The sequence below is a fragment of the Bufo gargarizans genome, chromosome 3, assembly GCF_014858855.1.
Source record: "Bufo gargarizans isolate SCDJY-AF-19 chromosome 3, ASM1485885v1, whole genome shotgun sequence".
In the NCBI taxonomy this organism is placed as follows: domain Eukaryota; kingdom Metazoa; phylum Chordata; class Amphibia; order Anura; family Bufonidae; genus Bufo; species Bufo gargarizans.
This window is the reverse complement of record NC_058082.1, coordinates 219,368,463-219,395,671: the sequence shown is the minus strand read 5'-3', so window position 1 is coordinate 219,395,671 and position 27,209 is coordinate 219,368,463. Positions and strand designations below refer to the sequence as shown.

At 44.5% G+C, this 27,209-nt stretch overlaps 1 protein-coding gene across 1 annotated transcript in view; it reads left to right on the top strand.

The window, feature by feature from the left end:
• Window positions 1-27,209, top strand: part of COL4A2 (collagen type IV alpha 2 chain) — a 257,233-nt gene that overhangs the window by 185,526 nt on the left and 44,498 nt on the right. Inside the window, 2 exon segments of the mRNA XM_044284160.1 lie at window positions 22,035-22,141; window positions 22,653-22,836. Of these exon segments, the coding sequence (XP_044140095.1) occupies window positions 22,035-22,141; window positions 22,653-22,836 (291 nt within the window).

The following is a 27,209-nucleotide window of genomic DNA, read 5'->3' as shown; positions in this document are numbered from 1 at the left end:
AATTCTTGCATCGTAGTAAAAGATGCAAAGGCTTCCCCCTCAAGTAGATGGCCTATTCTTAGAAGCCCCTTCCGTCTCCAATCCCCAAATTCCTCCAAAGAGACAAATTCGGGCATCCCCATAAAGGAGTATATTCCGTAGTTCCTTCAACCTTTCTTAACTGTTTTATCTCACTCCAGGTTTTATACATAGTGTAGCCTAATGCACCCATTGGACCTCCCTGACGAACTTTTGCCCCTTCCAGCAGCAACAAAAGGTCCCGGCTTTTCAATTGATATTGAAATATCTGACTGGTCACATGTCTAGACTCAGGGTCTAACCATCCCTTGAAGTGTTGACTCTGCGCAGCCAAAAAATATAACCAGGGATTCGGCACCGCCAGTCCCCCCTCTGACTTAGCGTATTGCAACGTTTCCAGTTTAATCCTAAATTGGCCCTTGCACCAAATGAGCTCCCAAAAGAGTCGATTTTGTCAAATCTATTCTTTGGAAGCGACATCGGGGAGTTTTGCAAAATATATAGCAACTGAGGCATTAGTATCATCTTGAGAAGATTCATCCTTCCCGCCACTGATAGATATAGTTTATACCATGCCTTAATTTTGTTCCGAAACTTAAGGAACAAAGGCTCAATATTAAGTCGCTCAAATTCCTTAATCTTGGGAGACATATATATTCCTAAGTATTTAAAAGATTCCACACAGGGGATACTCCTGTCTGTTATCACACGCGACTTAGCCTGACCATCAATGAGCATCAGCGCAGATTTATGCCAATTTATGGTCAAACCAGTTTGCCATACTGGTCAATGATAGACATAACTGTAACCAAAGAGGATTCAGTGTCTCCCAAAAATAGTATCATCCGCGTACATCGCCACTTTGTTTTGCACCTTCCCATACCTAAAGCCCTGGATATTAGGGGATTTGCGTATTGCCGCTGCCAAAGGTTCTATCGCCACTGCAAATAACAGGGGTGACAATGGACACCCCTGGCGTGTGCCCCTCCTCAAATGGAATTTCGCGGACACACCTCCATTCTCCCTAATACTCGCTTTGGGGTTAGAATATAGCACTTTCACCCATGAAATGAACGTGCCCCCAAATCCCATATACTCTAAAGTACGCCATAGGAACTGCCACTCTATGCTGTCGAAGGCCATGGCCGCGTCCAAAGAAAATATAGCTCTGTCCCCCATATTATCAGCGGGTACTTGTTGGACAACTTATTTTAGGATCACAGCCAACGGTTTTTACAGACAAATTGGAAAACCATATTGAATGATAAATATTATAAGTAATACATGTCTATAGCTCAATATACTGATATGAATGCATTAGCAGTCTTTAGTGTCAGCATTTAAATGATAATTAAAATCACAATAACCTGCTTAAGTACCCCCAGCCTAAACAAAATCAAGGACACAACTATTTTTTAACTGATGCTGAAAAAGAGTGCTTTATTTTTGTAGACTTTCCAGGAATTTCTGGACAGTTGGCAACCCTGTCGGACCCCAACAAATCAGATATTGATTACCTGTCCTGAGGATAGGTCATCAATATTAATTACCTAGGAAACCCGTTTAATTCATACGGCTCACAAGTCTAATGAGTACTGCTATTTTCATATTCCTCTGATCTTATATAGAGTTACAGTTTTTACTGAGAAAAATCATGGCATGCTCTATTGGATGCTGTCTTTCAGAGTGATTCTCCCCAAGCAGCATTGCTTTTAGGGAAAATAACCCATTAATACTGCCTCAAATTGAACATTTTATGACAGAGATCCCATGGCACTGGTAGGACTCCATACAGCCTAAGTACATTGCTCTGAGGTGCATGGGTTTATATACATGCAGCAGATTCATAGTTACATAGTTAATACGGTTGAAAAAAGACATAAGTAGATCAAGTTCAACCAAGGGATAGGTGGGGACGCGAATCCCAGAAGGAAGTGAGACTCAGATTTCTACACATTTTCATAAAAATTAATGTCATTTACTTTCAAGAATTCATCTAAATCCTTTTTAAAACTGTCCACTGTTCCTGCTGTGACCACATCCTGAGGAAGTCTATTCCACAGATTCAAAGTTCTTACAGTAAAGAAGCTTTGACGCTTCTGAAGACTGAACTTTTTCTTCTCCAGTCGGAGGCAGTGCCCCAGTGTTAGCTGTATGTTACAGCTAACACTCTGCCCCACTGCCGCTCTGCAAACCTTGACTTGGGGGGGCGAGGGGGGCTTGTTGCCGCACCGGATATCCTGAAGGGGAGGGGGTGTCGGTTTGTATGGAGGTGAGGACAGCCATCCAACACGGCAGGGGAAAGGGGGGGAGAGGGATGGCATCAGGCCGCTGCCACAGCAGAGCAGCAGCCCGATGGTTAGCCCCTTCCATACAGCAGTCCCTAAGGACAATGGCATGGAAGGGGTTATGTCTGCAGTTTGAAACAGACTGTCAGCTGTATGTTACAGCTGACACAGAGGTCAGACTAAATTTTTTTCAGAAGAGTAAAAATACTCCTCTTAACAATTTTGAGGAGTATTTTTAGCCGAGGAGTACAAATTTTACGGTAATTCATATAATGCATTGGCCCACATAACCTTATGAGGCTGATATTTCTGCAGGGAACCATTGCTAGTCTCCTATGCAGAAATAAATGTAGACAATTTTACATTTATCCAACATCATACACTAAACATAAGACCACTGCTGCCATACACAGCGCCCACCTGATGCTGCCATACACAGTGCCCACCTGACGCAACCATACACAGGACCCATCTGATAAAAATAAGAATAACTGGGCACTCTCGAGATATCTGGACCAGTTGAAATTTATTAGCATATAATATCATCAAGTGACAATAGTAGTATATATATCACGGCTGAGGATTGGGAAAACCCTCAGCCGTGCGGTATCAGCAGATGGATGGTCAGAGCATGGCCAGGACAGGAATCAGGGAGCAGGTCACCTCCTAACAATCCCTAATTCTGACCCTGTCTCCGAGCCTGTATGAGCCGACCCTGATGGTAGGAGGGCTCATACTCCGGAACCTGATATTCCTGCTATCCCTCAGGGTGGCCCTGGACTAGGAGCTGGGTAAGACTACCTGTTCCTCCTAGATACGGACGAACAGGAGTCTCACTGGCCAAGCTATAAAGACAGGAGAAACAGAAACAGACATATGGCAATGGCAGGTAAGTGAGACTAGTACCACACCTACCTACCACCGACACAGAGCCTGGAACCCATGTATAAGTGCTGCTGTCCGCAACAACACAAGAGACACAGCACACAACACACATCACACGGGAAACCAGGAAACCATATGCTGCAATAAATAAAGTCCAAAGAAACATCTACTTAACACCATACATAAAGCTTATGACCACAAGGGTGGCCCCCACTGGCAGATGGTATAACAGGAGGATGTCTCCAGCAACCATGGCTGAAGAACCCCTCAGCTAACTGAAAACAGCAGAGGCTTTATAGCCCAAAGTAGCCACACCCACACTCAGACACACCAGGTGATCACACACACAGAAGGGAGTTAACCCTTCCATCACAAGGCAAGGGAAGACGGCCACTTAAAGGGGAAGTACACACATAAGTCCACACTTCACCTGTTGCTGCGGGCAATGGCATGCATGGCAACCATGTCCTGGGGATCAGCCATAGGGCTGAGACACTGCCACCACATGCACACAACATCACACGTTGCCACGGGCAACCAAGTGAAGGAAAGTGTCACAAAACACACATAGGCCGTGACAATATAATGGCGGAAATAATGAGAACGATCTATCTATATTGACTATATCATAATACACAACATGCAGTGTAACCATATAAAACAACTGGAAAATAGCAATGTAAAATGTAATAAAATTCGAGGCGTAAAATGGAATTCTCGATAATAAAATGATCGTATGAATATTCAGCCGAATATTCCGATGGGAAAGTCACGTAGCTAATGGTAGCGATACAACAAAGTCCTCTGATTTTGTCCCATTCGATATATTAACAGGGGTATCCGAAAATTCTACAGTCCCGATATGCAATCAAATGGACAAACTTAAGCGGCGTCCCGCTTATAACATCCACCAGCGGCGTCCCACTGGACTGTCAGTCTTAAATATTTTAAATGGCTGGATAAAATCGCTGGATAAAATCAAACGGTCTTACTGTCTCTTTTGACAAGTCGACGAAGGTAATAATAGGTCCTTTGAGTATGTAGACCGATAGTTTGTCATAAATTCGCACACTGGCACATTGTTTGGCACGTGTATTCATGCCTTCCCCATGGACTCAAGCCTTACAGGTTATATTTCGAATAAACCATTTGTGTGGCAGACGATTCCTTCTTTGCGACAATCAAGTCAGTTCTCCAGCTTCCCAAGTGGTCCAAAATTAGGGGTCCTGTCTAGGCTAGACACGTTTCGGGGTATCGCATTACCCCTTCCTCAGTAGCTATCAGTCCCCCAAACAATCCCTTCTTATATAGTGGATGAGCTATTCCCAAAACCAGGATCGAGTGTTCCCAAAACCTGGAGTGGATCAATTGTTTGGTCCCCTCTGTCTCATTATATCTATTTCCATTTTTCTAAATCCTCACATCATTATATAAAACCAATTACTAATATACCTTTAATATATAAATATACATATATACTAAATAATTATAAAATCTAATCATAACATTCCAAATTTAAAATCACAGTCAAGATATAAAATGAAAGCATACTCTAATTGGGATTTGCAGCTAAATATGCCAAAACCCTTTCATCCCCATATAGATATAAGCCTGGTGATTCCAATGAAATAAAAAACGCATCTGACACCATGCGGTTTCCATGCGGTTCAGATGCGTTTTTTTCAGCAAACGCCTTAGATACCTTTCTATAGTCCTTCTGTATCCATTGTAGTGTCCAGGGTCAAAATCTAAAAGAAGTACACTCTAAAAATTGTATGTGATCACCACCTGAATAGTTTATCGGTGGGCTGTACAAACTCTGATGTTCTACCTTAAGAAAGAAAACTCTCTAAATCGAAAATCTTCATATAGTGTTTCAACAGTGATATTCAAAATATTCCAGATAATGTAGTATCGAGTGGAAACCCACTGCTAAGGGCAAACCCCCCTATTATCGAATACTAGGTGGGGTTACACCATCAGCAGGGGGCATCCACCCACTCTATAAGAAGCCGAATAATTCAAATTCGGCATTGAGCCCCGCTGGAAGCAAAGTATTTAATTCAAAAATACATTGTGTTTCCAGTCTTGACATTTTACTAATATGGTTACCCCCTCCAATCTTTATGAACCTTATCAATGGCTACAAACTTAAGGCCGGTTGGGTTTTGATTGACAATGTAGTATCGAGGGTTTTGATTGTGTACTACCTTAAAGTGGTTGGACAATGAGTGTGTCTCCAAACCTTTCCTAATATTGGTCATGTGTTTCGGAAATTAGTTTTTTTTAAAGTCCTTTTGGTCCTCCCTACGTACTGTTTCCCACGAGGACCCATCTGATGTTGCCATAAACAGTGCCCACCTGACGCTGCCATACACAGGACCCACCTGATGTTGTCATAAACAGTGCCTACCTGACACTACTATATACATATTGCACACACAGCTCTGCTACATGTCCATTACACATATAGAACTACTGTGTGCACATTACACACAGAAAACTGTACAATGCACTGGTTACACTGACATAGCCCTGCTTTATACACACCTTCCATACATAAAGTACCTCTGCATTCTCCACAGGCACAGTCCTACACAGAGCCTATGTTCCCGTAACTCCTCCCACACACATGGCTGATCACATGACTGTGACATCACCACAGGTCCTGTAACCACAATGTAGTCTGGAACTGCTCCTGGTGAAAGGGGTGGGGCTTCTAGGGAGAGGGGCGGGCTTCATGTGTGCCAGACCGGGCAGCTTCTGATACAGCGCTCCTGGCTGGGGCGGGGGACAGTGCGTGCAGGAGAGGTTGCAGAAAATCTGTCAGATTATGGATTCTCTGTAAACTCACTAGGAAGCACAGCAGGCTGTAGAACAAAAACGGAAAAAGATAGATAAATAGAACCATTCGGAGAAATGATTTTCTCCACTAAATAAATTAATTAGTGTAAAAAAAAAAAAATTTTACAAAAATTTCCATATCCTTTAAACAATTGTTTGGAATTTGTTTTGCTCTCCTTTGCCATCTGCTGTTCCTTTTGTGTTTTTGCAAATTTTATCTCCTTTTTACAGATTTTATTAAAGGTAACCTGTCATCAACTTTCTGCTGACCTCACTGAGGACAGCATAAAATAGTGACAGAAATGCTAATTTCTGCAGTTTGTCACTCATGAGCTAAAAGTAAGCAGTTGCCGAGAACCGGCATCATAAGCATTGCAGAACAGGCCTTGAAAAGAGTCAAATCTACTAAAGAAGAGTCATGGTTATTCATAATCCCCTGCACTCTCACCCACCTGCTGATGGTTGGCAGTTCTCTCCTAGAGAGAAAGGGAGAAAACTAGGTAGAAGACTGTCAGTCATCAGCAGGTGGGCAGGGAGAGCAGGAATTTATGAATAACCATGACTCTTCTCAGGTGGCCGTGACTCTTTTCCAGGCCCAGTCTGCAATGATTGTGATGTTGGTTCTCGGCAACCACTTACTTTTAACTTTTAAATGACAGACCACTGATATCAACTCGCCTGTCTCTACTTTATACTGCCGTTAGTATGGGCAGCAAAAAGTTGATGACAGGGTCCCTTTAAGCCCTTTGTAAACTTCAAGGGCCACAGCTAATCCCTCAGATTAGTATGCCCTTTTTTGTCATTTATTGCTCTTTCTAGCTGTAAACCATGAGGGGTTTAATTTTAGCCGTTTATTCTTCTTACCTAAAGGAATACATTTTTTAGTGCAATTACTCAATGTGGATTTAAAGCTCTCTCATTTATCCTCAGTGTTAGGGTCCATTCACACGTCCGCAAGTGTTTTGCGGTCCGCAAATTGTGGATCCGCAAAACACGGACACCGGCCATGTGAGTTCCGTATTTCGCGGACCGCACATGGCCGGCACTTTAATAGAAATGCCTTTTCTTGTCCGTGTCTGCGGACAAGAATAGGACATGTTCTATTTTTTGCGGAACAGAAGTGTGGATGCGGACAGCTGTCCGCATCTTTTCCGGCCCTATTAAAAAAGAATGGGTCCGGATCCGTTCTACAAAGTTGCGGAACAGATCCAGATCCGTTTTTGCGGACATGTGAATGGACCCTTATTATGTGACGGTAGCTGCTCCCTGTCTTTAAATGGTGCCCTCAACCCAGTGAAATTGGCCTTTTTAAAATTCAGTGTCTTTGCTCTGCCTGACAGAGTTTGCTTCTTATAGTTTAGGGGGAATATGATTATATTGTAGTCACTATTACTTAGTGTTTCTCGAACAGTAACATTTACAAGCTCTGTATCATTAGAAATTACCAGAACCAACAGAGCATTGCCCCTAGTCGGAGCTTCTACAAACTGGCCCATAAAGTTGTCCTACAGCAAGTTGAGGAATTTTCTCCCCTTTGCGGTTGAGGCAGAACCATGACTCCAGTTAATGTCTGGAAAGTTAAAATCTCCCATTATGACCACTGTACCAGCCTGTGCAGCCCGCTCTATTTGGTTATACAGTTGAGCTTCTATCTCCTCTGTGATGTTAGGGGGTCTATAGATTACACCAAGTATTATTTTTTCAGTGTTTATAACCCTTTAAACTTCCACCCATATGGTTTCCACATCCTTAATACCCTCACCCACAATTGCCTCTTTCACACTTGTCTTCAGATCACTCCTCACATACAGGCACACGTCACCGCCTTTTCTATTGGCCCTGTCTTTCCTAAATAGTGTAAAACCCTCAATATTAACAGCCCAGTCATGCGAAGAGTCCAACCACGTCTCAGCCACACCAACTACATCTATGTGTTCTATAGTACCATAGCCTCCAGCTCCCCTATTTTGCTAGCTAGACTTCTGGCATTTGTGAAAATACATTTTAAATTACTATTACATGTAAAGTGAATATCCAGGATTTTTTTGTTACCTTGGTTGATGTTTGTATGTAACAGGTTCATTTTACCAGCAGCTCTATGTTTCATCGGTGTATAGTTCTGCCCAGTCTTCTCCCTACTTTCCTCACTAACCCCAGCCGGCACTAAATCCCCACTGTCCACTTCTATATCTCACTCTCTATCTACACTATCTACCCCCTTATTAGTATGACCCAACACCCTCCCCCCAGATCCTAGTTTAAAAGCTCCTCCAGCCATCTAACCATTTTTCCCCCCAGAACAGTTGCTCCCTCCCCATTGAGGTGCCGCCCGTCCCTACTGTAGAGCCTGTAACCGACAGAGAAGTCAGCCCAGTTCTCCATTAACCCAAACCCTTCCTTCCTGCACCAGCTTCTGAGCCACTTATTGTCACGGAAGGTGTTACAGAAAACTAGAAGACACAAATGAAGATCTGACTGACTTGATCAAAAACTAAGGAACCAAAGGGTAAGCCCTGTAACAGCCCTAGCTCTCTCCCTTACTGCTCAGCCTATGCAAAAATCTCTATGGTAGATAATTGCATACCCTCGTTTCTCGACTGTATGACACCTGAACACCCTATAATAGTGAGAGGACACGACCACCGGCTCCCTACACTTAATACGGAGGGAATCAGGGTCACCTAGGATCAAGCAAACAGGAAAACAGAAATAAATGAACAGACTTATCTGTAGAAGCATCAGTTGTAGCATCCAGCATGCACACACTCCAGGAAGTTGTATAAACCGCAAAGTGATGCAGTATGGGAGGGGATTTAAAGGGATGCAATCAGTGCAACTAGATGACAGCTGAGAGAGGGAAACGAGATGACAAAATGAAAGCAAAACAAAAGAACCTCAAGCAAGAGGTTCTGAAGAACGTCTGTCAGAGCTTCTCAGATGTCTGGCGGTGACAGTACCCCTCCTTCTACGAGTGGACTCCGGACACTCAGAGCCCACCTCCTCAGGATGGGACCTATGGAAAGCCCTGATGAGACGAGTGGCCTTCATGTCCGTCACTGGGACCCACATCCACTCCTCAGGACCATAACCCTCCCAATGAACGAGGTACTGGAGAGAACCGCGGACAACACGAGAATCCACAATCCTAGAGACCTGAAATTCAAGATTACCATCAACCACAATTGGAGGAGGAGGCAAAGAGGAGGGTACAATGGGTTGGACATAAGGTTTTCATAGGGACTTATGAAAAACATTATGGATCTTCCAAGTCTGAGGAAGATCAAGACGGTAGGCAACAGGATTGATGACAGACAAGATTTTGTAAGGCCCAATAAACTTAGGACCCAACTTCCAGGATGGAACCTTCAATTTTATATTCTTAGTAGACAACCACACCAGATCACCAACATTCAGGTCCAAACCAGGCACACGTCTCTTATCCGCCACACGCTTATATCTCTCACTCATGCTCTTTAGATTATCCTGAATCTTTTGCCAAATAGATGACAAAGACGAGGAGAATCTCTCCTCATCAGGTAAACCAGAAGACCTCTCTCCAGAGAATGTCCCAAACTGCGGATTAAACCCATATGCACCAAAAAATGGTGACTTATCAGAGGACTCCTGACAACGGTTATTTAAAGCAAACTCAGCAAGGGAGAGAAAAGAACACCAATCCTCCTGATTCTCTGCCACAAAACAGCACAGATATGTCTCCAGATTCTGATTGACGCGCTCCGTCTGGCCATTCGACTGTGGGTGGAAAGCAGAAGAGAATGACAACCGAACCCCCAAGCGAGAACAGAAAGCCTTCCTGAATCTGGAAACAAACTGGGTGCCCCTATCAGAGACTATGTCTGAGGGAATACCATGCAATTTGACAATATGATCAATAAATGCCTGCGCCAGCGTCTTAGCATTGGGCAACCCAGGAAAAGGAATGCAATGCGCCATTTTGCTAAAACGGTCCACCACCACCAGAATCACAGTCTTCCCCGAGGAACGAGGCAGGTCCGTAATGAAGTCCATGGACAGATGTTTCCAAGGACGGGAAGGAATGGGTAACGGGAGGAGAGGACCTGATGGCCGTGAATGAGGGACTTTGGCACAAGCGCAGGTCTCACAGGCTGCCACAAAACCCTCAACCGACTTACAAAGCGTCGGCCACCAGAATCTCCGAGCGATGAGATCCACTGTGGCTCTACCCCCCGGGTGCCCAGCAAGGACAGTATCGTGGTGCTCCTTAAAAACCTTGTGTCTTAAAGCGAGAGGCACAAACAACCTCCCAGGAGGACAAAGATCAGGAGCCTCTGCCTGGGCTGCCTGAACCTCTGCCTCCAATTCAGGATAAAGAGCAGAGACCACCACACCTTCAGCCAAAATGGGACCCGGGTCTTCAAAATTCCCACCTCCCAGAAAACATTCTTAACCCCAGGGCGGAATGTGACAACAAAATTAAACCTTGAAAAGAACAAAGACCATCTGGCCTGTCTCGGGTTCAGACGCTTGGCTGACTCCAAGTAGGCCAGATTCTTATGGTCGGTAAACACGGTAATAGGGTGTCTGGCTCCCTCTAGCCAATAGCGCCATTCCTCAAAAGCTAACTTGATGGCCAACAACTCCCTATCTCCCACATCATAATTTCTCTCTGCGGAGGAGAGTTTCTTCGAGAAAAAGGCACACGGTCGCCATTTGGCAGGAGAGGGACCCTGAGACAAGACCGCACCCACACCCACCTCAGAAGCGTCCACCTCAACTATGAAGGGCAGAGAGATATCAGGTTGTACCAAGATGGGAGCGGAAGCAAAACTCTCCTTGATACTAGAAAAGGCCTTATGCGCCTCTACCGACCAGGAGGAAAAATCTACCCCCTTTCTAGTCATATCAGTGAGTGGTTTAACAACAGAGGAATAATTCAAAATAAACTTCCTGTAATAATTGGCAAAACCCAAAAAATGCATCAGCGCCTTCTGATTCTCAGGAAGCTCCCACTCAAGCACAGCACGGACCTTCTCGGGGTCCATGCGAAAACCAGAAGCAGAGAGAAGAAACCCCAAAAATTGAATTTCTGGAACCGCAAACACACATTTTTCCAGTTTAGCGTGCAATTTATTCTCCTGCAGGATGAGCAAGACCTGACGTAGGTGGTCCTTATGAGTTTTGAAATCAGGAGAAAAAATCAAAATGTCATCTAGATACACTAGTACAAATTTCCCCATTAAATGATAAAAAATGCTGTTCACAAAATGCTAAAAGACGTCTGGAGCATTCATCAAACCAAAAGGCATATCCAAATTCTCAAAATGGTCCTCAGGGGTATTGAAGGCCGTCTTCCATTCGTCTCCTTCTCTGACTCTGACCAGGTTGTATGCCCCTCTTAGATCCATTTTGGAAAAAACTTTAGCTCCAACAATCTGGTTAAACAGGTCCGGGATCAGAGGAAGCGGATAAGGGTCACGAAATCCAGACATGGTCTTAAAGAACCATCTTTTTTCTTAACAAAGAAAAAACCAGCGGCAACAGGTGACTTCGAGGGTCGTATGTGTCCCTTTCTCAGGCTCTCAGAGATATAAGCACGCATAGCGACCCTTTCAGGTTGGGAGAGATTGTATAAACGAGATTTAGGCAGCTTGGCACCTGGGATGAGATTAATAGGCCAATCGTACTCCCTGTGAGGGGGTAGCTCCTGAACACCACTCTCAGAAAACACATCCGAAAATTCAGAGAAAAGATGGTACAGTCTTAGTAGAAACCTCTGAAACAGATGTCGTGAGGCAATTCTCTCTGCAAAAGTCACTCCAACCATTTATTTGCCTCGCTTGCCAATCAATGGTGGGGTTATGTTTCGTGATCCAGGGTAGCCCCAACACTAGAGGAGTAGGCAACCCGCTTAGGACGAAACATGACACATCCTCAACATGAGTATCACTCACAATCAAACGGATATTGTGAACTATGCCCTTTAACGATTTCTGAGAAAGTGGAGCGGAATCAAAAGCAAAAATTGGTATATCCTTTCCCAAAGTGCATACCTGGAAACCATGTGTTATAGCAAATTGATTATCAATGAGATTGACAGCTGCTCCACTATCTACAAAAATCTAACAAAAAATGTTCTTGCTCTCTAGCGCCACCCTGGCTGGTAGGACAAAACGGGAACTACAAGCAAACGGAAAACCTTCAATTTCCGCATCAACCTTGCCAATAGTAACAGATGGAACGTTTTTAGAGGATCTTTTTCTCTTTGTTTCTTTATTACTCTCAAAAAACTGCCTGAATCTCCTAGAGGGACAAACATTTGCCAAATGATTTATACCTCCACAACAGAAACAAACCCTCCTCTGAGAGCTGAATCTTCTATTGTCAGAGGCAAGCAAACCCAGCTGCATGGGCTCCTACTCAGAGGGGATTGAGAGAGACTGAGACCCCTGCGCACTGAAAGAGACCGCCGCACTGTCCTTGGACTGAGTATGACAGGAAGGAGTGATCTCTCCTCTCTCTCTAAGACGCCTGTCAATACGAACGGCCCGAGACATGGCAGAGTCCAAGGAGGTAGGTCTCTCATGAAAGGCAAATGCATCTTTCAATCCCTCTGAAAGACCATGGCAAAATTGACTTCGCAGTGCAGCATCATTCCAACCAGTATCAGCTGCCCATCTCCGAAATTCTGAACAGTATATCTCTGCGGACTGTTTACCCTGGCATAAAAGACGTAGTCTAGACTCAGCCAGTGCAATACGATCCGGATTATCATATATCGGACCCAGGGCTAAAAAATATTCATCCGCTGAACGGAGGGGCCGTGCCCCCACCGGCAGCGAATAGGCCCAAGACTGAGCGTTATCCCTGAGCAGCGAGATGATGATGCCCACCCTCTGCTCCTCATCACCAGAGGAATGGGGAAGTAGGCGAAAATGGAGTTTGCAAGCCTCTCTAAAACTAACAAAATTCTCACTAACCCCGGAGAACGTATCTGGGAGCGAGATCTTAGGCTCAGAACAAACTCCATGAACGCAAGCTGAACCCATCCTGAAACTGAGATACAGTTTTACGGAGATCTGCTACCTCCAATGAAAGACCCTTCATGTGTTCAGTCAAAAGTGAAACCAGATCCATGATTGAGACGGTTTTGGCGGTTTATAATGTCACGGAAGGTGTTACAGAAAACTAGAAGACACAAATGAAGATCCGACTGACTTGATCCAAAACTAAGGAACCAAAGGGTAAGCCCTGTAACAGCCCTAGCTCTCTCCCTTACTGCTCAGCCTATGCAAAAATCTCTATGGTAGATAATTTCATACCCTCGTTCCTCGACTGTATGACACCTGAACACCCTATAATAGTGAAGGGACACGACCACCGGCTCCCTACACTTAATACAGAGGGAGTCAGGGTCACCTAGGATCAAGCAAACAGGAAAATAGAAATAAATGAACAGACTTATCTGTAGAAGCATCAGTTGTAGCATCCAGCATGCACACACTCCAGGAAGTTGTATAAACCACAAAGTGATGCAGTATGGGAGGGGATTTAAAGGGATGCAATCAGTGCAACTAGATGACAGCTGAGAGAGGGAAACGAGATGACAAAACGAAAGCAAAACAAAAGAACCTCAAGCAAGAGGTTCTGAAGTACGTCTGTCAGAGCTTCTCAGATGTCTTGCGGTGACACTTATTTAACTCCCTAAGCTCCAGTCGTTTCTCTGGTGACGCTCGTGGCACTGGTAGTATTTCTGAAAACACTACCTCGGAGGTCCTATATGTGAGCTTCTCTCCTAGTTCCCTAAAATCATCTCCCCCTGACTTTGTCATTGGTGCCAATGTGTACCATGACCACCAAGTCTCCCCCAGCCCCATCCAGCAATCTGTCAATCTGATCCGCAATATGCCGAATCCAAGCACCTGGAAGACAACACACTGTTCGGCATTCATGGTCTTGGCGACAGATGACCCTGTGTGTCCTCCTAATAATAGAGTCCCCTACCACCAGCATCTGTCTGACCTTTGCTGCACTCCTTTTCCCATCCTTCCTGCAGCGGTCATCCTCCTGGTTGCTAGGAGAAACGTCCTGCTGCAGTGTTGCTGGCCCTGGGCTTTCATCCCTAATACCCAAACAGGCATATTTACTAGGGCATTCCAGCTCAGGACTAGCTTCCCTGGCACTTTTCCCTGTACCCATTCTTCCTACATGTCACGGTCTCTAACATGATGTTATTTGACAACCTCTTTGGTTTACTTGTTTTCAGTGTTGTTGCTGGAAATGACCACACCTTTTGTATCAGGTGTAGCTTAGTGGTCATTACTACTCCTCTATTTAGTCTGGCTTCACCCATCATGCTATGCGGTTGATAGCTTCAGTTTGGTATTGGAAGTGCTGGTGAGTTGTCCTCTTCTGAGTTCCTGTTCGTCCATTTACTTCAGAAGTTAAGTGTTACTTCCCTTTCATATTATGTTGTTTCCACTCTGTCTTTTGTTACTAGGCCTTAAAGGGGTTGTCCCACTTTGCTTTTTTAATCTTACCAGCAGTAGATGTCCTGATAACTTCCTGGTTTGGCTCCGGCAGTTGAGTGAAGGCCGGCCACGCCTCCTCATGACTCACCCTGAGAGCTCAGTCCTTGCGTGCTCGTTCATGTGGATGAGTCATCCTTCTGGAGCCGACAATGTATGTGAGGCCCCCCCCCCAGTATAATAAACATTGAGTGAGGCCCCCGCCAGTATAAAAAACATTGAGTGCGCCCCCCCCAGTATAAGATACATTGAGTGCGCCCCCCCAGTATAATAAACATTGAGTGCGGCGCCCCCCCAGTATAATAAACATTGAGTGCGGCCCCCCCAGTATAATAAACATTGAGTGCGCCCCCTCCAGTATTATATACATTGAGTGCGGCCTCCCCCAGTATAATATACATTGAGTGCGGCCCCCCCAGTATAATAAACATTGAGTGCGGGCCCCCCCCAGTATAATAAACATTGGTGGCGCAGTGGGAAGTGCCAATGAGGGTTAAAAAAATAAAAAATAAATTAACTCACCTCCACTAATTGATCGCGCAGCTGCTGGTCTCCTGTTCTTTCTTTAGGACCTGTCAAAGGACCTGTGGTGACATCACTGTGGTCATCACATGGTACATCATATTATCCATCACCATGGTAATGGACCATGTGATTAGCTCAGTGACGTCACCACAGGTCCTGAAGCAAGAACAGGAGACCGGCAGCTGCGCGATCAATTGGTGGAGGTGAGTTAATTTTTTATTTATTTTTTTAACCCTCATTGGCACTTCCCACTGCGCCACCAATGTTTATTATACTGGGGGGGGCCGCACTCAATGTTTATTATACTGGGGGGGCCGCACTCAATGTATATTATACTGGGGGGGGCGCACTCAATGTTTATTATACTGGGGGGGGCCCACACTCAATGTTTATTATACTGGGAGGGGCCTCACTCAATGTTTATTATACTGGGGGGGCGCACTCAATGTTTATTATACTGGGGTGTTGGGGGGGCGCACTGCGCCACCAATGTTAATACAAATGCAGGAGGTGGGTGCCGGAGTGAAATAGCCGACACCCGACCTCTATGATAGGGGGCTGCGATCAGCGGCAGTTAACCCCTAAGGTGCCGCTCCCTGTCATAGAGGTCGGGCGCCGGCTATTTGATTCCGGCACCCGCCTCCTGTATTTGTATTACAGGTCAGTTTTCATCATTGGTGGCGCAGTGGCCACAGCCCCTCCCCTCCTCCTCCCATGTCTCTTCCTATAGGCGGAGGCGGCAGCAGCAGCCCCCCCCCCCCCTTCCTCTATGGAAGCGCCGCCGGAATACAGTGATACTCTCTTATAGATCATATCACTGTATCACTGTATTCAGGCGGCAGGAGGGAGCGCACGGCGTCCTCGGTTGCTATGACGCCGTGCGCTCCCTCCTGCTCCAAGAAAACAGTAATACATTAATATGATCGGGCGCCCGCGCATGCGCAGAACTATGCGACGTGCGCGCTCACAGTGTGAGTGAGAGGCCAGCTGTAGGATCGCAATAGTTACCAGTGCGCAGGTGCGGCAAGGATGCGGCCGGCGAGATGCGGCCGTATCCATGGGATACCAGCACAAACAAAGGGGAGTGAAAGGAGCGTTTTTAGGCTGAATGCTATGTTTTTTTTAATGACACGTATTAGAAGAAATGTTCAGTGGGGGGCAATGATTTAATGTAACCCTATTTAATGAAGTGAGACAACCCCTTTAACCCCTTAAGGACATAGGACGTACCGGTATGCCCTATTTCCCGAGTCCTTAAGGACCAAGGACGTACCGGTACGTCCTGACTTTAAAATCGGCATTCCGGCGCCGCAGGGGTTAATTTGAACAGGATGCCGGCTGAAATCATTCAGCCGGCATCCTGTTAAAACGCCAGGGGGGGTCATGTGACCCCCCCGTGTTGGCGATCGCAGCAAACCGCAGGTCAATTCAGACCTGCGGTTTGCTGCGCTTTTTGCAGTTTCTGATCACCGCGTGGATCAGAAACTTTAGAGTGTCTAAAATCAATATAGTACACCCCCCCTGCACCCCTGCATGATTTGATGGCGGCGGGTGGTGCAGGGGGGGTGTCGCAGGCGGTGGGGGCGTTGCGGGAGGTGGGCGGTGCGGCAGGCGGGATCGCGATCCCCCGCCCGCCTCCCATTGAATAATCGTTGGTGTACAGTGGGTATACCAGGGTGCCAGCACATTGCTGGCACCCTGGTATAAACGGCTGACATCGTTGATGCGATGTCAGCCGTTTAACCCTTTCCATACAGCGGTCCGTACGGACCGCTGTATGGAAAAGGTTAACAGTAAAAGGGAGCTCCCTCCCTCTCCGATCGGGGGGCTGCTGTGCCTTTGCAGCCCCCCGATGGGAGAGGGAGAGAGCCCCCAGACAGCCCCCCCAGAGCCCCGTCCTTACCCTTCCCCGTCTGCGCAGTTCTGACCATAACTGAGCAGACGGGGAAGGTTCCCATGACAACAGGACGCCTGCTCAGGCGTCCTGCTGTCCATGGTGCTGAACAGATCTATGCTGAAAGCATAGATCTGTTCAGTGTAAGTAAAATACAGTACAGATACCTATATAGGTTCTGTACTGTATTTTACAGACATCAGACCCACTGGATCTTCAAGAACCAAGTGGGTCTGGGTCAAAAAAAAATAAGTGAAAAAAGTTAAGATAAAAAAAAAACATTTATCACTGAATAAAAAAAAATAAAAAAAAATAAACTACACATATTAGGTATCGCCGCGTCCGTAACGACCTGATCTATAAAACGGTCATGTTACTTTCCCCGCACAGTGAACGCCATAAAAATAAAAAAATAAAAACTATGAGAAAATTGAAATTTTGCCCACCTTACTTCCCAAAAAAGGTAATAAAAGTGATCAAAAAAGTCGCATGTACACCAAAATAGTACCAATCAAACCGTCATCTCATCCCGCAAAAAATTAGACCCTACTCAAGATAATCACCCAAAAACTGAAAAACTATGGCTCTTAGACTATGGAAACACTAAAACATCATTTTTTTTGTTTCAAAAATAAAATCATTGTGTAAAACCTACATAAATAAAAATAAAGTATACATATTAGGTATTGCCGCGTCCGTATCGACCGGCTCTATATAAATATCACATGACCTAACCCCTCAGGTGACCACCATAAAAAATAAAAATAATAAATTGTGCAAAAAAAGCAATTTTTTGCCATCTTACGTCACAAAAAGTGTAATAGCAAGCGATCAAAAAGTCATATGCACGCCAAAATAGTGCCAATCAAACTGTCATCTCATCCCGCAAAAAATTAGACCCTACTCAAGATAATCGCCCAAAAACTGAAAAAACTATGGCTCTCAGACTATGGAGACACTAAACAATTTTTTGGTTTTAAAAATGAAGTTATTGTATAAAACTTACATAAATAAAAAAAATTGTATACATATTATGTATCGCTGCGTCCGTGACAACCTGCTCTATAAAATTACCACATGATCTAACCTGTCAGATGAATGTTGTAAATAACAAAAAAAAAACGTGCCAAAAAAGCTATTTCTTGTTACCTTGCCGCACAAAAAGTGTAATATAGAGCAACCAAAAATCATATCTACCCTGAACTAGTACCAACAATACTGCCACCCTATTCCGTACTTTCTAAAATGGGGTCACTTTTTTGGAGTTTCTACTCTAGGGGTGCATCAGGGGGGCTTCAAATAGGACATGGTGTCAAAAAAACCAGTCCAGCAAAATCTGCCTTCCAAAAACCGTATGGCATTCCTTTCCTTCTGCTCCCTGCCGTGTGCCCGTACAGCGGTCTACAACCACATATGAGGTGTTTCTGTAAACTACAGAATCAGGGCCATAAATAATGAGTTTTGTTTGGCTGTTAACCCTTGCTTTGTAACTGGAAAAAAAATATTAAAATGGAAAATCTGCCAAAAAAGTGAAATTTTGAAATTGTATCTCTATTTTCCATTAAATCTTGTGCAACACCTAAAGGGTTAACAAAGTTTGTAAAATCTGTTTGAATACCTTGAGGGGTGTAGTTTCTTAGATGGGGTAACTTTTATGGAGTTTCTACTCTAGGGGTGCATCAGGGGGCTTCAAATGGGACATGGTGTCAAAAAACCAGTCCAGCAAAATCTGCCTTCCAAAAACCGTATGGCATTCCTTTCCTTCTGCGCCCTGCCGTGTGCCCGTACAGCGGTCTACAGCCACATATGAGGTGTTTCTGTAAACTACAGAATCAGGGCCATAAATAATGAGTTTTGTTTGGCTGTTAACCCTTGCTTTGTAACTGGAAAAAAAATATTAAAATGGAAAATCTGCCAAAAAAGTGAAATTTTGAAATTGTATCTCTATTTTCCATTAAATCTTGTGCAACACCTAAAGGGTTAACAAAGTTTGTAAAATCAGTTTTGAATACCTCGAGGGGTGTAGTTTCTTAGATGGGGTCACTTTTATGGAGTTTCTACTCTAGGGGTGCATCAGGGGGCTTCAAATGGGACATGGTGTCAAAAAAACTGTCCAGCAAAATCTGGCTTCCAAAAACCATACAGCGTACCTTTCACTCTACGCCCCGCTGTGTGGCCGTACAGTAGTTTACGGCCACATATGGGGTGTTTCTGTAAACGGCAGAGTCAGGGCAATAAAGATACAGTCTTGTTTGGCTGTTAACCCTTGCTTTGTTAGTGGAAAAAATGGGTTAAAATTGAAAATTAGGCAAAAAAATGAAATTCTCAAATTTCATCCCCATTTGCCAATAACTCTTGCGCAACACCTAAAGGGTTAACGAAGTTTGTAAAATCAGTTTTGAATACCTTGAGGGGTGTAGTTTCTTAGATGGGGTCACTTTTATGGAGTTTCTACTCTAGGGGTGCATCAGGGGGCTTCAAATGGGACATGGTGTCAAAAAAACTGTCCAGCAAAATCTGGCTTCCAAAAACCATCCGGCGCACCTTTCACTCTACGCCCCGCTGTGTGGCCGTACAGTAGTTTACGGCCACATATGGGGTGTTTCTGTAAACGGCAGAGTCAGGGCAATAAAGATACAGTCTTGTTTGGCTGTTAACCCTTGCTTTGTTAGTGGAAAAAATGGGTTAAAATTGAAAATTAGGCAAAAAAATGAAATTCTCAAATTTCATCCCCATTTGCCAATAACTCTTGTGCAACACCTAAAGGGTTAACGGAGTTTGTAAAATCAGTTTTGAATACCTTGAGGGGTGTAGTTTATAGAATGGGGTCATTTTTGGGCGGTTTCTATTATGTAAGCCTCGCAAAGTGACTTCAGAGCTGTAGTGGTCCCTAAAAATTGGGTTTTTGTAAATTTCTGAAAAATTTCAAGATTTGCTTCTAAACTTCTAAGCCTTGTAACATCCCCAAAAAATAAAATATCATTCCCAAAATAATTCAAACATGAAGTAGACATATGGGGAATGTTAAGTCATCACAATTTTTGGGGGTATTACTATGTATTACAGAAGTAGAGAAACTGAAACTTTGAAATTTGCAAATTTTTCCAAATTTTTGGTAAATTAGGTATTTTATTATGCAAAAAAATTAATTTTTTTGACTTTATTTTACCAGTGTCATGAAGTACAATATGTGACGAAAAAACAATCTCAGAATGGCCTGTATAAGTAAAAGCGTTTTAAAGTTATCAGCACTTAAAGTGACACTGGTCAGATTTGCAAAAAATGGCCTGGTCCTTAAGGTAAAATGAGCCTGGTCCTTAAGGGGTTAAGGAGACGCTGGTTCTTTCATATTGAAAGGAACAGGTCCTCTCAAGCCCAGACACTACTCTAGGGCAATTCAGGGTTTCCAGGGTCTTAGGTTCCAGTGTATGAACATTCCTACCCTCAAGGTTCGTTCATACGGATAGAAGTCAGTGCTAGGATTAGGGTTTCCATAGGTGGTGTCCGTTTCCCTTTACCTAGCATCGAGGCCTAGTTCCTTTTCCCTTCCCTCCTGTGGTCTGTGTGGTGTTCCCTCCCACATCACTACGTGACACTACATTAACCCAACTGCTGACTTGATAGTCCTTATCTTGCTCTTCTCCCCCACCTCCATTTCACTGACCCCAGTCAGTGCCTGCACAGTGAGGTCTAAGCCTCTCTCCAGATTTGCAGTGCCCCTAGGTATTTCAAGCTGCTTATTTAGATCCAAGATCTGGGCTTCCAAATATGCAACATGATTGCATCTAGTGCAAATGTATTCACCCTCAAAAGGCTCTTCAAGGCACGCATACATTGCACAGGACACACACTTAGTGGCATTGTCCATGGAGCATATGTTTAAATGGGGATGAACAGTAAAATAGGAAAACAGTAAATATGAGTTAGAATTAGACCCTGTCTGCTGTAGTTGGAGACCTAGCTAGAATCAAGCCAACAACCCACAAGGAAAATCTATCAAACCTTAGTTTCTTGTCTCTTGTCTTAAACTCCACTCATTCAGAAGCCCCACTCATTGCAGAATTTCTGTGACTGTAAATTATGTACATACATATAATTACAGTAAATGTGTCTGTTTCTGTTGTACATGCATGGGATTCATGCTTTGTTCTGACAGTTTAACAATGATGATGGTATGCAACTATTAATCAATGTCCGTCACATACTCTGACTAGTAAGAATATACACATCTAACAATGTAAAACATTCAATTGAAATACTGAATTCTATAGGTCGTCTATAACAGGTTTTCACTGAACTGTGTAAAGCCTATGATCAAAAACTGTGCATGGTACATATACCCCAGAAGGAACATGGAGGACATGTCATAGTGTGTTCATGCTGTGTTTTTAAAGGGGTATTCCGAGACTTTTTTTACTGATGATCGGTATTTGATTGGTGGGGGTCTGACACTTGGGACCCCCAATGATCAGCTGTTTGAGAAGGCACCACTGCTTGTAGTAGTAGTGCTACGGCCTTCTCTCAGCTTTGCTTAGGACATGTTACATCACATAAATCGGTCACATTGCCGAGGCGCAGCTCAGCCCCATTGAAGGGAATGGGCCTGAGCTCCGATACCAAGCACAGCTGCTGAACAATGTATGGCTCTGTGCTTGGGAATCTGAGAGAAGGCCGCAGTTGTACTGCGAGCATTGTACCGCGAGTCCCGGGTTTTGGACCCCCACTGATCAGATACTGATGACCAATTCAGAGGACAGGCTATTAGTAAAAAAAAAAGTATTGGAAACAACTTTTAAAAGGCCTCACAGTGTATAATGATAGTTTTGGGGGTACATTGATTGAATGTATTTGAGTAGGGAGTGCTTGGCTTTAGAACATCAAAAAACACTGTAGTATTTTTTATAACCAAATGTAATAAAATACCATACCAACTATTGACCATATACGTTATGTTATGCACAATAATCACTGTTGTGCAGTTAGTCTATGTTAACTTGCTTAGTGTTGTCATGATTTGTACTGTAGGTTAGTTTTTCTGCATAATAACGCTTCATATTACTATACTCTTCATAGGTGCAAAGGGCGCTCTGGGAGATCCTGGTTTACCTGGCACTGTAGGATTTGAAGGACCTCCAGGAAAAGATGGATCCTATGGAATTCCTGGCTTCCCAGGTCCTCCTGTGAGTAGACCAGCAAACGCTAATTTACAAACAAAAGCAAATACATGGAAGTTACTGAAAGTAATTTGTGTGGCTTTTTAAATCTACATTACAATTGACAATTAAAGTGTCTGCAGTAAACAAATGCATTGCTTATAATATTGTACGTCCAATAAATATTTTTGTGTTGACCTATGTATACAGTGAGAAAATTGTCAGTTCTCCCTCAAGATATTCAAAATATAGCTTTAGTAAAATAGTTGATTCCTGTACTGTTGAGTAACTATTTCCCATGAGAATAGACAAGGCCTAAAGAGAATAGCAAGAATGAAGTAAAGCATTCTATAGTAAGCATACAACGAAGCTGAAAATAGCAGCTAACCATTTACTATATAGACCATAGTGTCTAACATTTATGGAAGTGTTCCAGAATCTTGTATGTGTAGCTTAATCATTAGCATTTATGTTTATTGTGCTGAATAATGGAAATCCAGAATGTTCAGAGAATCATTTAGCCCATATACTGTTATAGGGCGATGCTGCGAAAGGACTAATTGGCGACCCTGGATTTCCAGGACCTCCAGGTCGTGAAGGTGTGAGAGGTGAGACTGGCCGACCAGGTGTAGGATTTCTAGGCCCTAAAGGCATACGTGGAGCCCCTGGGCCACCAGGACCAGATGGACCTCCTGGAATTTCAGGACTGCCAGGTTTACCAGGTATGAATTGCAAATGCTGCTTTTCACTAGATATTGTCAAATTTATTTTATTTCTTAGAAATTTAGGTAATACATTTTAGGGTCTAGACATGTTTCTGTGATTTCTGCATTTACTGGTCTGCCTGTGTTCGCCATGTTCCCTGTATCCGTATCCTGGCTATGTCTATTTGTCCTGTCTGTTATTGAGCGCCATGTTCCTTGTACCCAGTTCCTGACAATGTGTTCCTGTTACTTGGTCTGCATCTGAACAGTGTCTGAAGTTGCATGTTTTTGGGGGGGTTTTGTTTGTTTGCCTGTGTTCCTGGTTTTGTTACTTGCCTGGGTTTTGCACCACCATCTGTTTCCTTGCAGTTTTCTGCCAAATGTACTGGGACCATCCCAGCAGGTAGCGGTCCAGTCGCTCCTCTGCAGCAAAGACCGGTTTGCTGTATAGTGATTGAAGGGTGAAAACTAGGGGAACACTGGAATAACGCCCTTAGGGTTCGGCCCTAAATCAAACCAATCACTTGGCCCAGTGGTTCTACATCTGCCACTGTTTCCTACCTGCTTGTCCAGGATTATGCCAGTTGTTTTTGGTTGGTACTTGTTTAACCGCCTCCGGACCGCCTAACGCAGATGTGCGGTCCGGAGGCGGCAGCCCTGCGCAGAGTGACGCATATACGCGTCATCTCGCGAGGGCCGAGATTTCCTGTGAGCGCGCGCACACAGGCGCGCGCGCTCACAGGAACAGAAGGTAAGCGAGTGGATCTCCAGCCTGCCAGCGGCGATCGCTCGCTGGCAGGCTGGAGATGTGATTTTTTTTTTAACCCCTAACAGGTATATTAGACGCTGTTTTGATAACAGCATCTAATATACCTGCTACCTGGTCCTCTGGTGGTCCCTTTTGTTTGGATCGACCACCAGAGGACACAGGTAGCTCAGTAAAGTCGCACCAAACACCACACTACACTACACCCCCCCCCCCTGTCACTTATTAACCCCTTATGAACCCCTGATCACCCATGATCACCCCATATAAACTCCCTGATCACCCCCCTGTCATTGATCACCCCCCTGTCAGGCTCCGTTCAGACGTCCGTATGATTTTTACGGATCCACGGATACATGGATCAGATCCGCAAAACACATACGGACGTCTGAATGGAGCCTTACAGGGGGGTGATCAATGACAGGCGGGTGATCACCCATATAGATTCCCTGATCACCCCCTGTCATTGCTCACCCCCCTGTCATTGATCACCCCCCTGTAAGGCTCCATTCAGACGTCCGTATGATTTTTACGGATCCATGGATACATGGATCGGATCCGCAAAACACATGCGGACGTCTGAATGGAGCCTTACAGAGGGGTGATCAATGACAGGCGGGTGATCACCCATATACACTCCCTGATCACCCCCTGTCATTGATCACCCCCCTGTCATTGATCACCCCCCTGTAAGGCTCCATTCAGACGTCTGCATGTGTTTTGCAGATCCGATCCATGTATCCTAAAATCATTCGGACGTCTGAATGGAGCCTTACAGGGGCGTGATCACCCATATACACTCCCTGATCACCCCCTGTCATTGATCACCCCCCTGTAAGGCTCCATTCAGACGTCCATATGATTTTTACGGATACATGGATACATGGATCGGATCCGCAAAACACATGCGGACGTCTGAATGGAGCCTTACAGGGGGGTGATCAATGACAGAGGGGTGATCACCCATATACACTCCCTGATCACCCCCTGTCATTGATCACCCCCCTGGTAAGGCTCCATTCAGACATCCGCATGTGTTTTGCGGATCCGATCCATGTATCCATGGATCCGTAAAAATCATACGGACGTCTGAATGGAGCCTTACAGGGGGGTGATCACCCATATACACTCCCTGATCACCCCCCTGTCATTGATCACCCCCCTGTAAGGATCCATTCAGACGTCCGCATGTGTTTTGCGGATCCGATCCATGGATCCGTAAAAATCATACGGACGTCTGAATGGAGCCTTACCAGGGGGGTGATCAATGACAGGGGGGTGATCAGGGAGTCTATATGGGTGATCACCCCCCTGTCATTGATCACCCCCCTGTCATTGATCACCCCCCTGTAAGGCTCCATTCAGACGTCCGCATGTGTTTTGCGGATCCGATCCATGGATCCGTAAAAAACATACGGACGTCTGAATGGAGCCTTACAGGGGAGTGATCAATGACAGGGGGGTGATCAGGGAGTCTATATGGGTGATCACACCCCCTGTCATTGATCACCCCCCTGTAAGGCTCCATTCAGACGTCCGCATGTGTTTTGCGGATCCGATCCATGGATCCATGGATCCGTAAAAATCATACGGACGTCTGAATGGAGCCTTACCAGGGGGGTGATCAATGACAGGGGGGTGATCAGGGAGTCTATATGGGTGATCACCCCCCTGTCATTGATCACCCCCCTGTCATTGATCACCCCCCTGTCATTGATCACCCCTCCTGTAAGGCTCCATTCAGACATTTTTTTTGGCCCAAGTTAGCGGAAATATATATATTTTTTTGTTTGTTTTTTCTTACAAAGTCTCATATTCCACTAACTTGTGTCAAAAAATAAAATCTCACATGAACTCACCATACCCCTCACGGAATACAAATGCGTAAACATTTTTAGACATTTATATTCCAGACTTCTTCTCACGCTTTAGGGCCCCTAAAAAGCCAGGGCAGTATAAATACCCCACATGTGACCCCATTTCGGAAAGAAGACACCCCAAGGTATTCCGTGAGGGGCATATTGAGTCCATGAAAGATAGGACAAAAATTTCAAAGTTAGCGGAAAGTGAGACTTTGTGAGAAAAAAACTAAAAAAAATCAATTTCCGCTAACTTATGCAAAAAAAATAAAAATTCTATGAACTCGCCAGGCCCCTCATTGAATACCTCGGGGTGTCTTCTTTCCAAAGTGGGGTCACATGTGGGGTATTTATACTGCCCTGGCTTTTTAGGGGCCCGAAAGTGTGAGAAGAAGTCTGGGATCCAAATGTCTAAAAATGCCCTCCTAAAAGGAATTTGGGCACCTTTGCGCATCTAGGCTGCAAAAAAGTGTCACACATCTGGTATCGCCGTACTCAGGAGAAGTTGGGGAATGTGTTTTGGGGTGTCATTTTACATATACCCATGCTGGGTGAGATAAATATCTTGGTCAAATGCCAACTTTGTATAAAAAAATGGGAAAAGTTGTCTTTTGCCAAGATATTTCTCTCACCCAGCATGGGTATATGTAAAATGACACCCCAAAACACATTCCCCAACTTCTCCTGAGTACGGCGATACCAGATGTGTGACACTTTTTTGCAAACAAGGTGGGCAAAGGGGCACACATTCCAAAGTGCACCTTTCTGATTTCGCAGGCCATTTTTTACACATTTTGATTGCAAGGTACTTCTCACACATTTGGGCCCCTAAATTGCCAGGGCAGTATAACGACGCCACAAGTGACCCCATTTTGGAAAGAAGACACCCCAAGGTATTCCGTGAGGGGCATGGCGAGTTCCTAGAATTTTTTATTTTTTGTCACAAGTTAGCGGAAAATGATGATTTTTCTTTTTTTTTCTTTTTTCCTTACAAAGTCTCATATTCCACTAACTTGCGACAAAAAATAAAAAATTCTAGGAACTCGCCATGCCCCTCACGGAATACCTTGGGGTGTCTTCTTTACAAAATGGGGGCACTTGTGGCGTAGTTATACTGCCCTGGCAATTTAGGGGCCCAAATGTGTGAGAAGAACTTTGCAATCAAAATGTGTAAAAAATGGCCTGCGAAATCCGAAAGGTGCACTTTGGAATATGTGCCCCTTTGCCCACCTTGGCTGCAAAAAAGTGTCACACATCTGGTATCGCCGTACTCAGGAGAAGTTGGGGAATGTGTTTTGGGGTGTCATTTTACATATACCCATGCTGGGTGAGAAAAATATCTTGGTCAAATGCAAACTTTGTATAAAAAAATTGGAAAAGTTGTCTTTTGCCAAGATATTTCTCTCACCCAGCATGGGTATATGTAAAATGACACCCCAAAACACATTCCCCAACTTCTCCTGAGTACGGCGATACCAGATGTGTGACACTTTTTTGCAGCCAAGGTGGGCAAACGGGCACATATTCCAAAGTGCACCTTTCGGATTTCGCAGGCCATTTTTTACACATTTTGATTGCAAACTACTTCTCACACATTTGGGCCCCTAAATTGCCAGGGCAGTATAACTACCCCACAAGTGACCCCATTTTGGAAAGAAGACACCCCAAGGTATTGGCGAGTTCCTAGAATTATTTTTTTCTTGTCGCAAGTTAGTGGAATATGAGACTTTGTAAGAAAAAAAAAAAAAATCATAATTTTCCGCTAA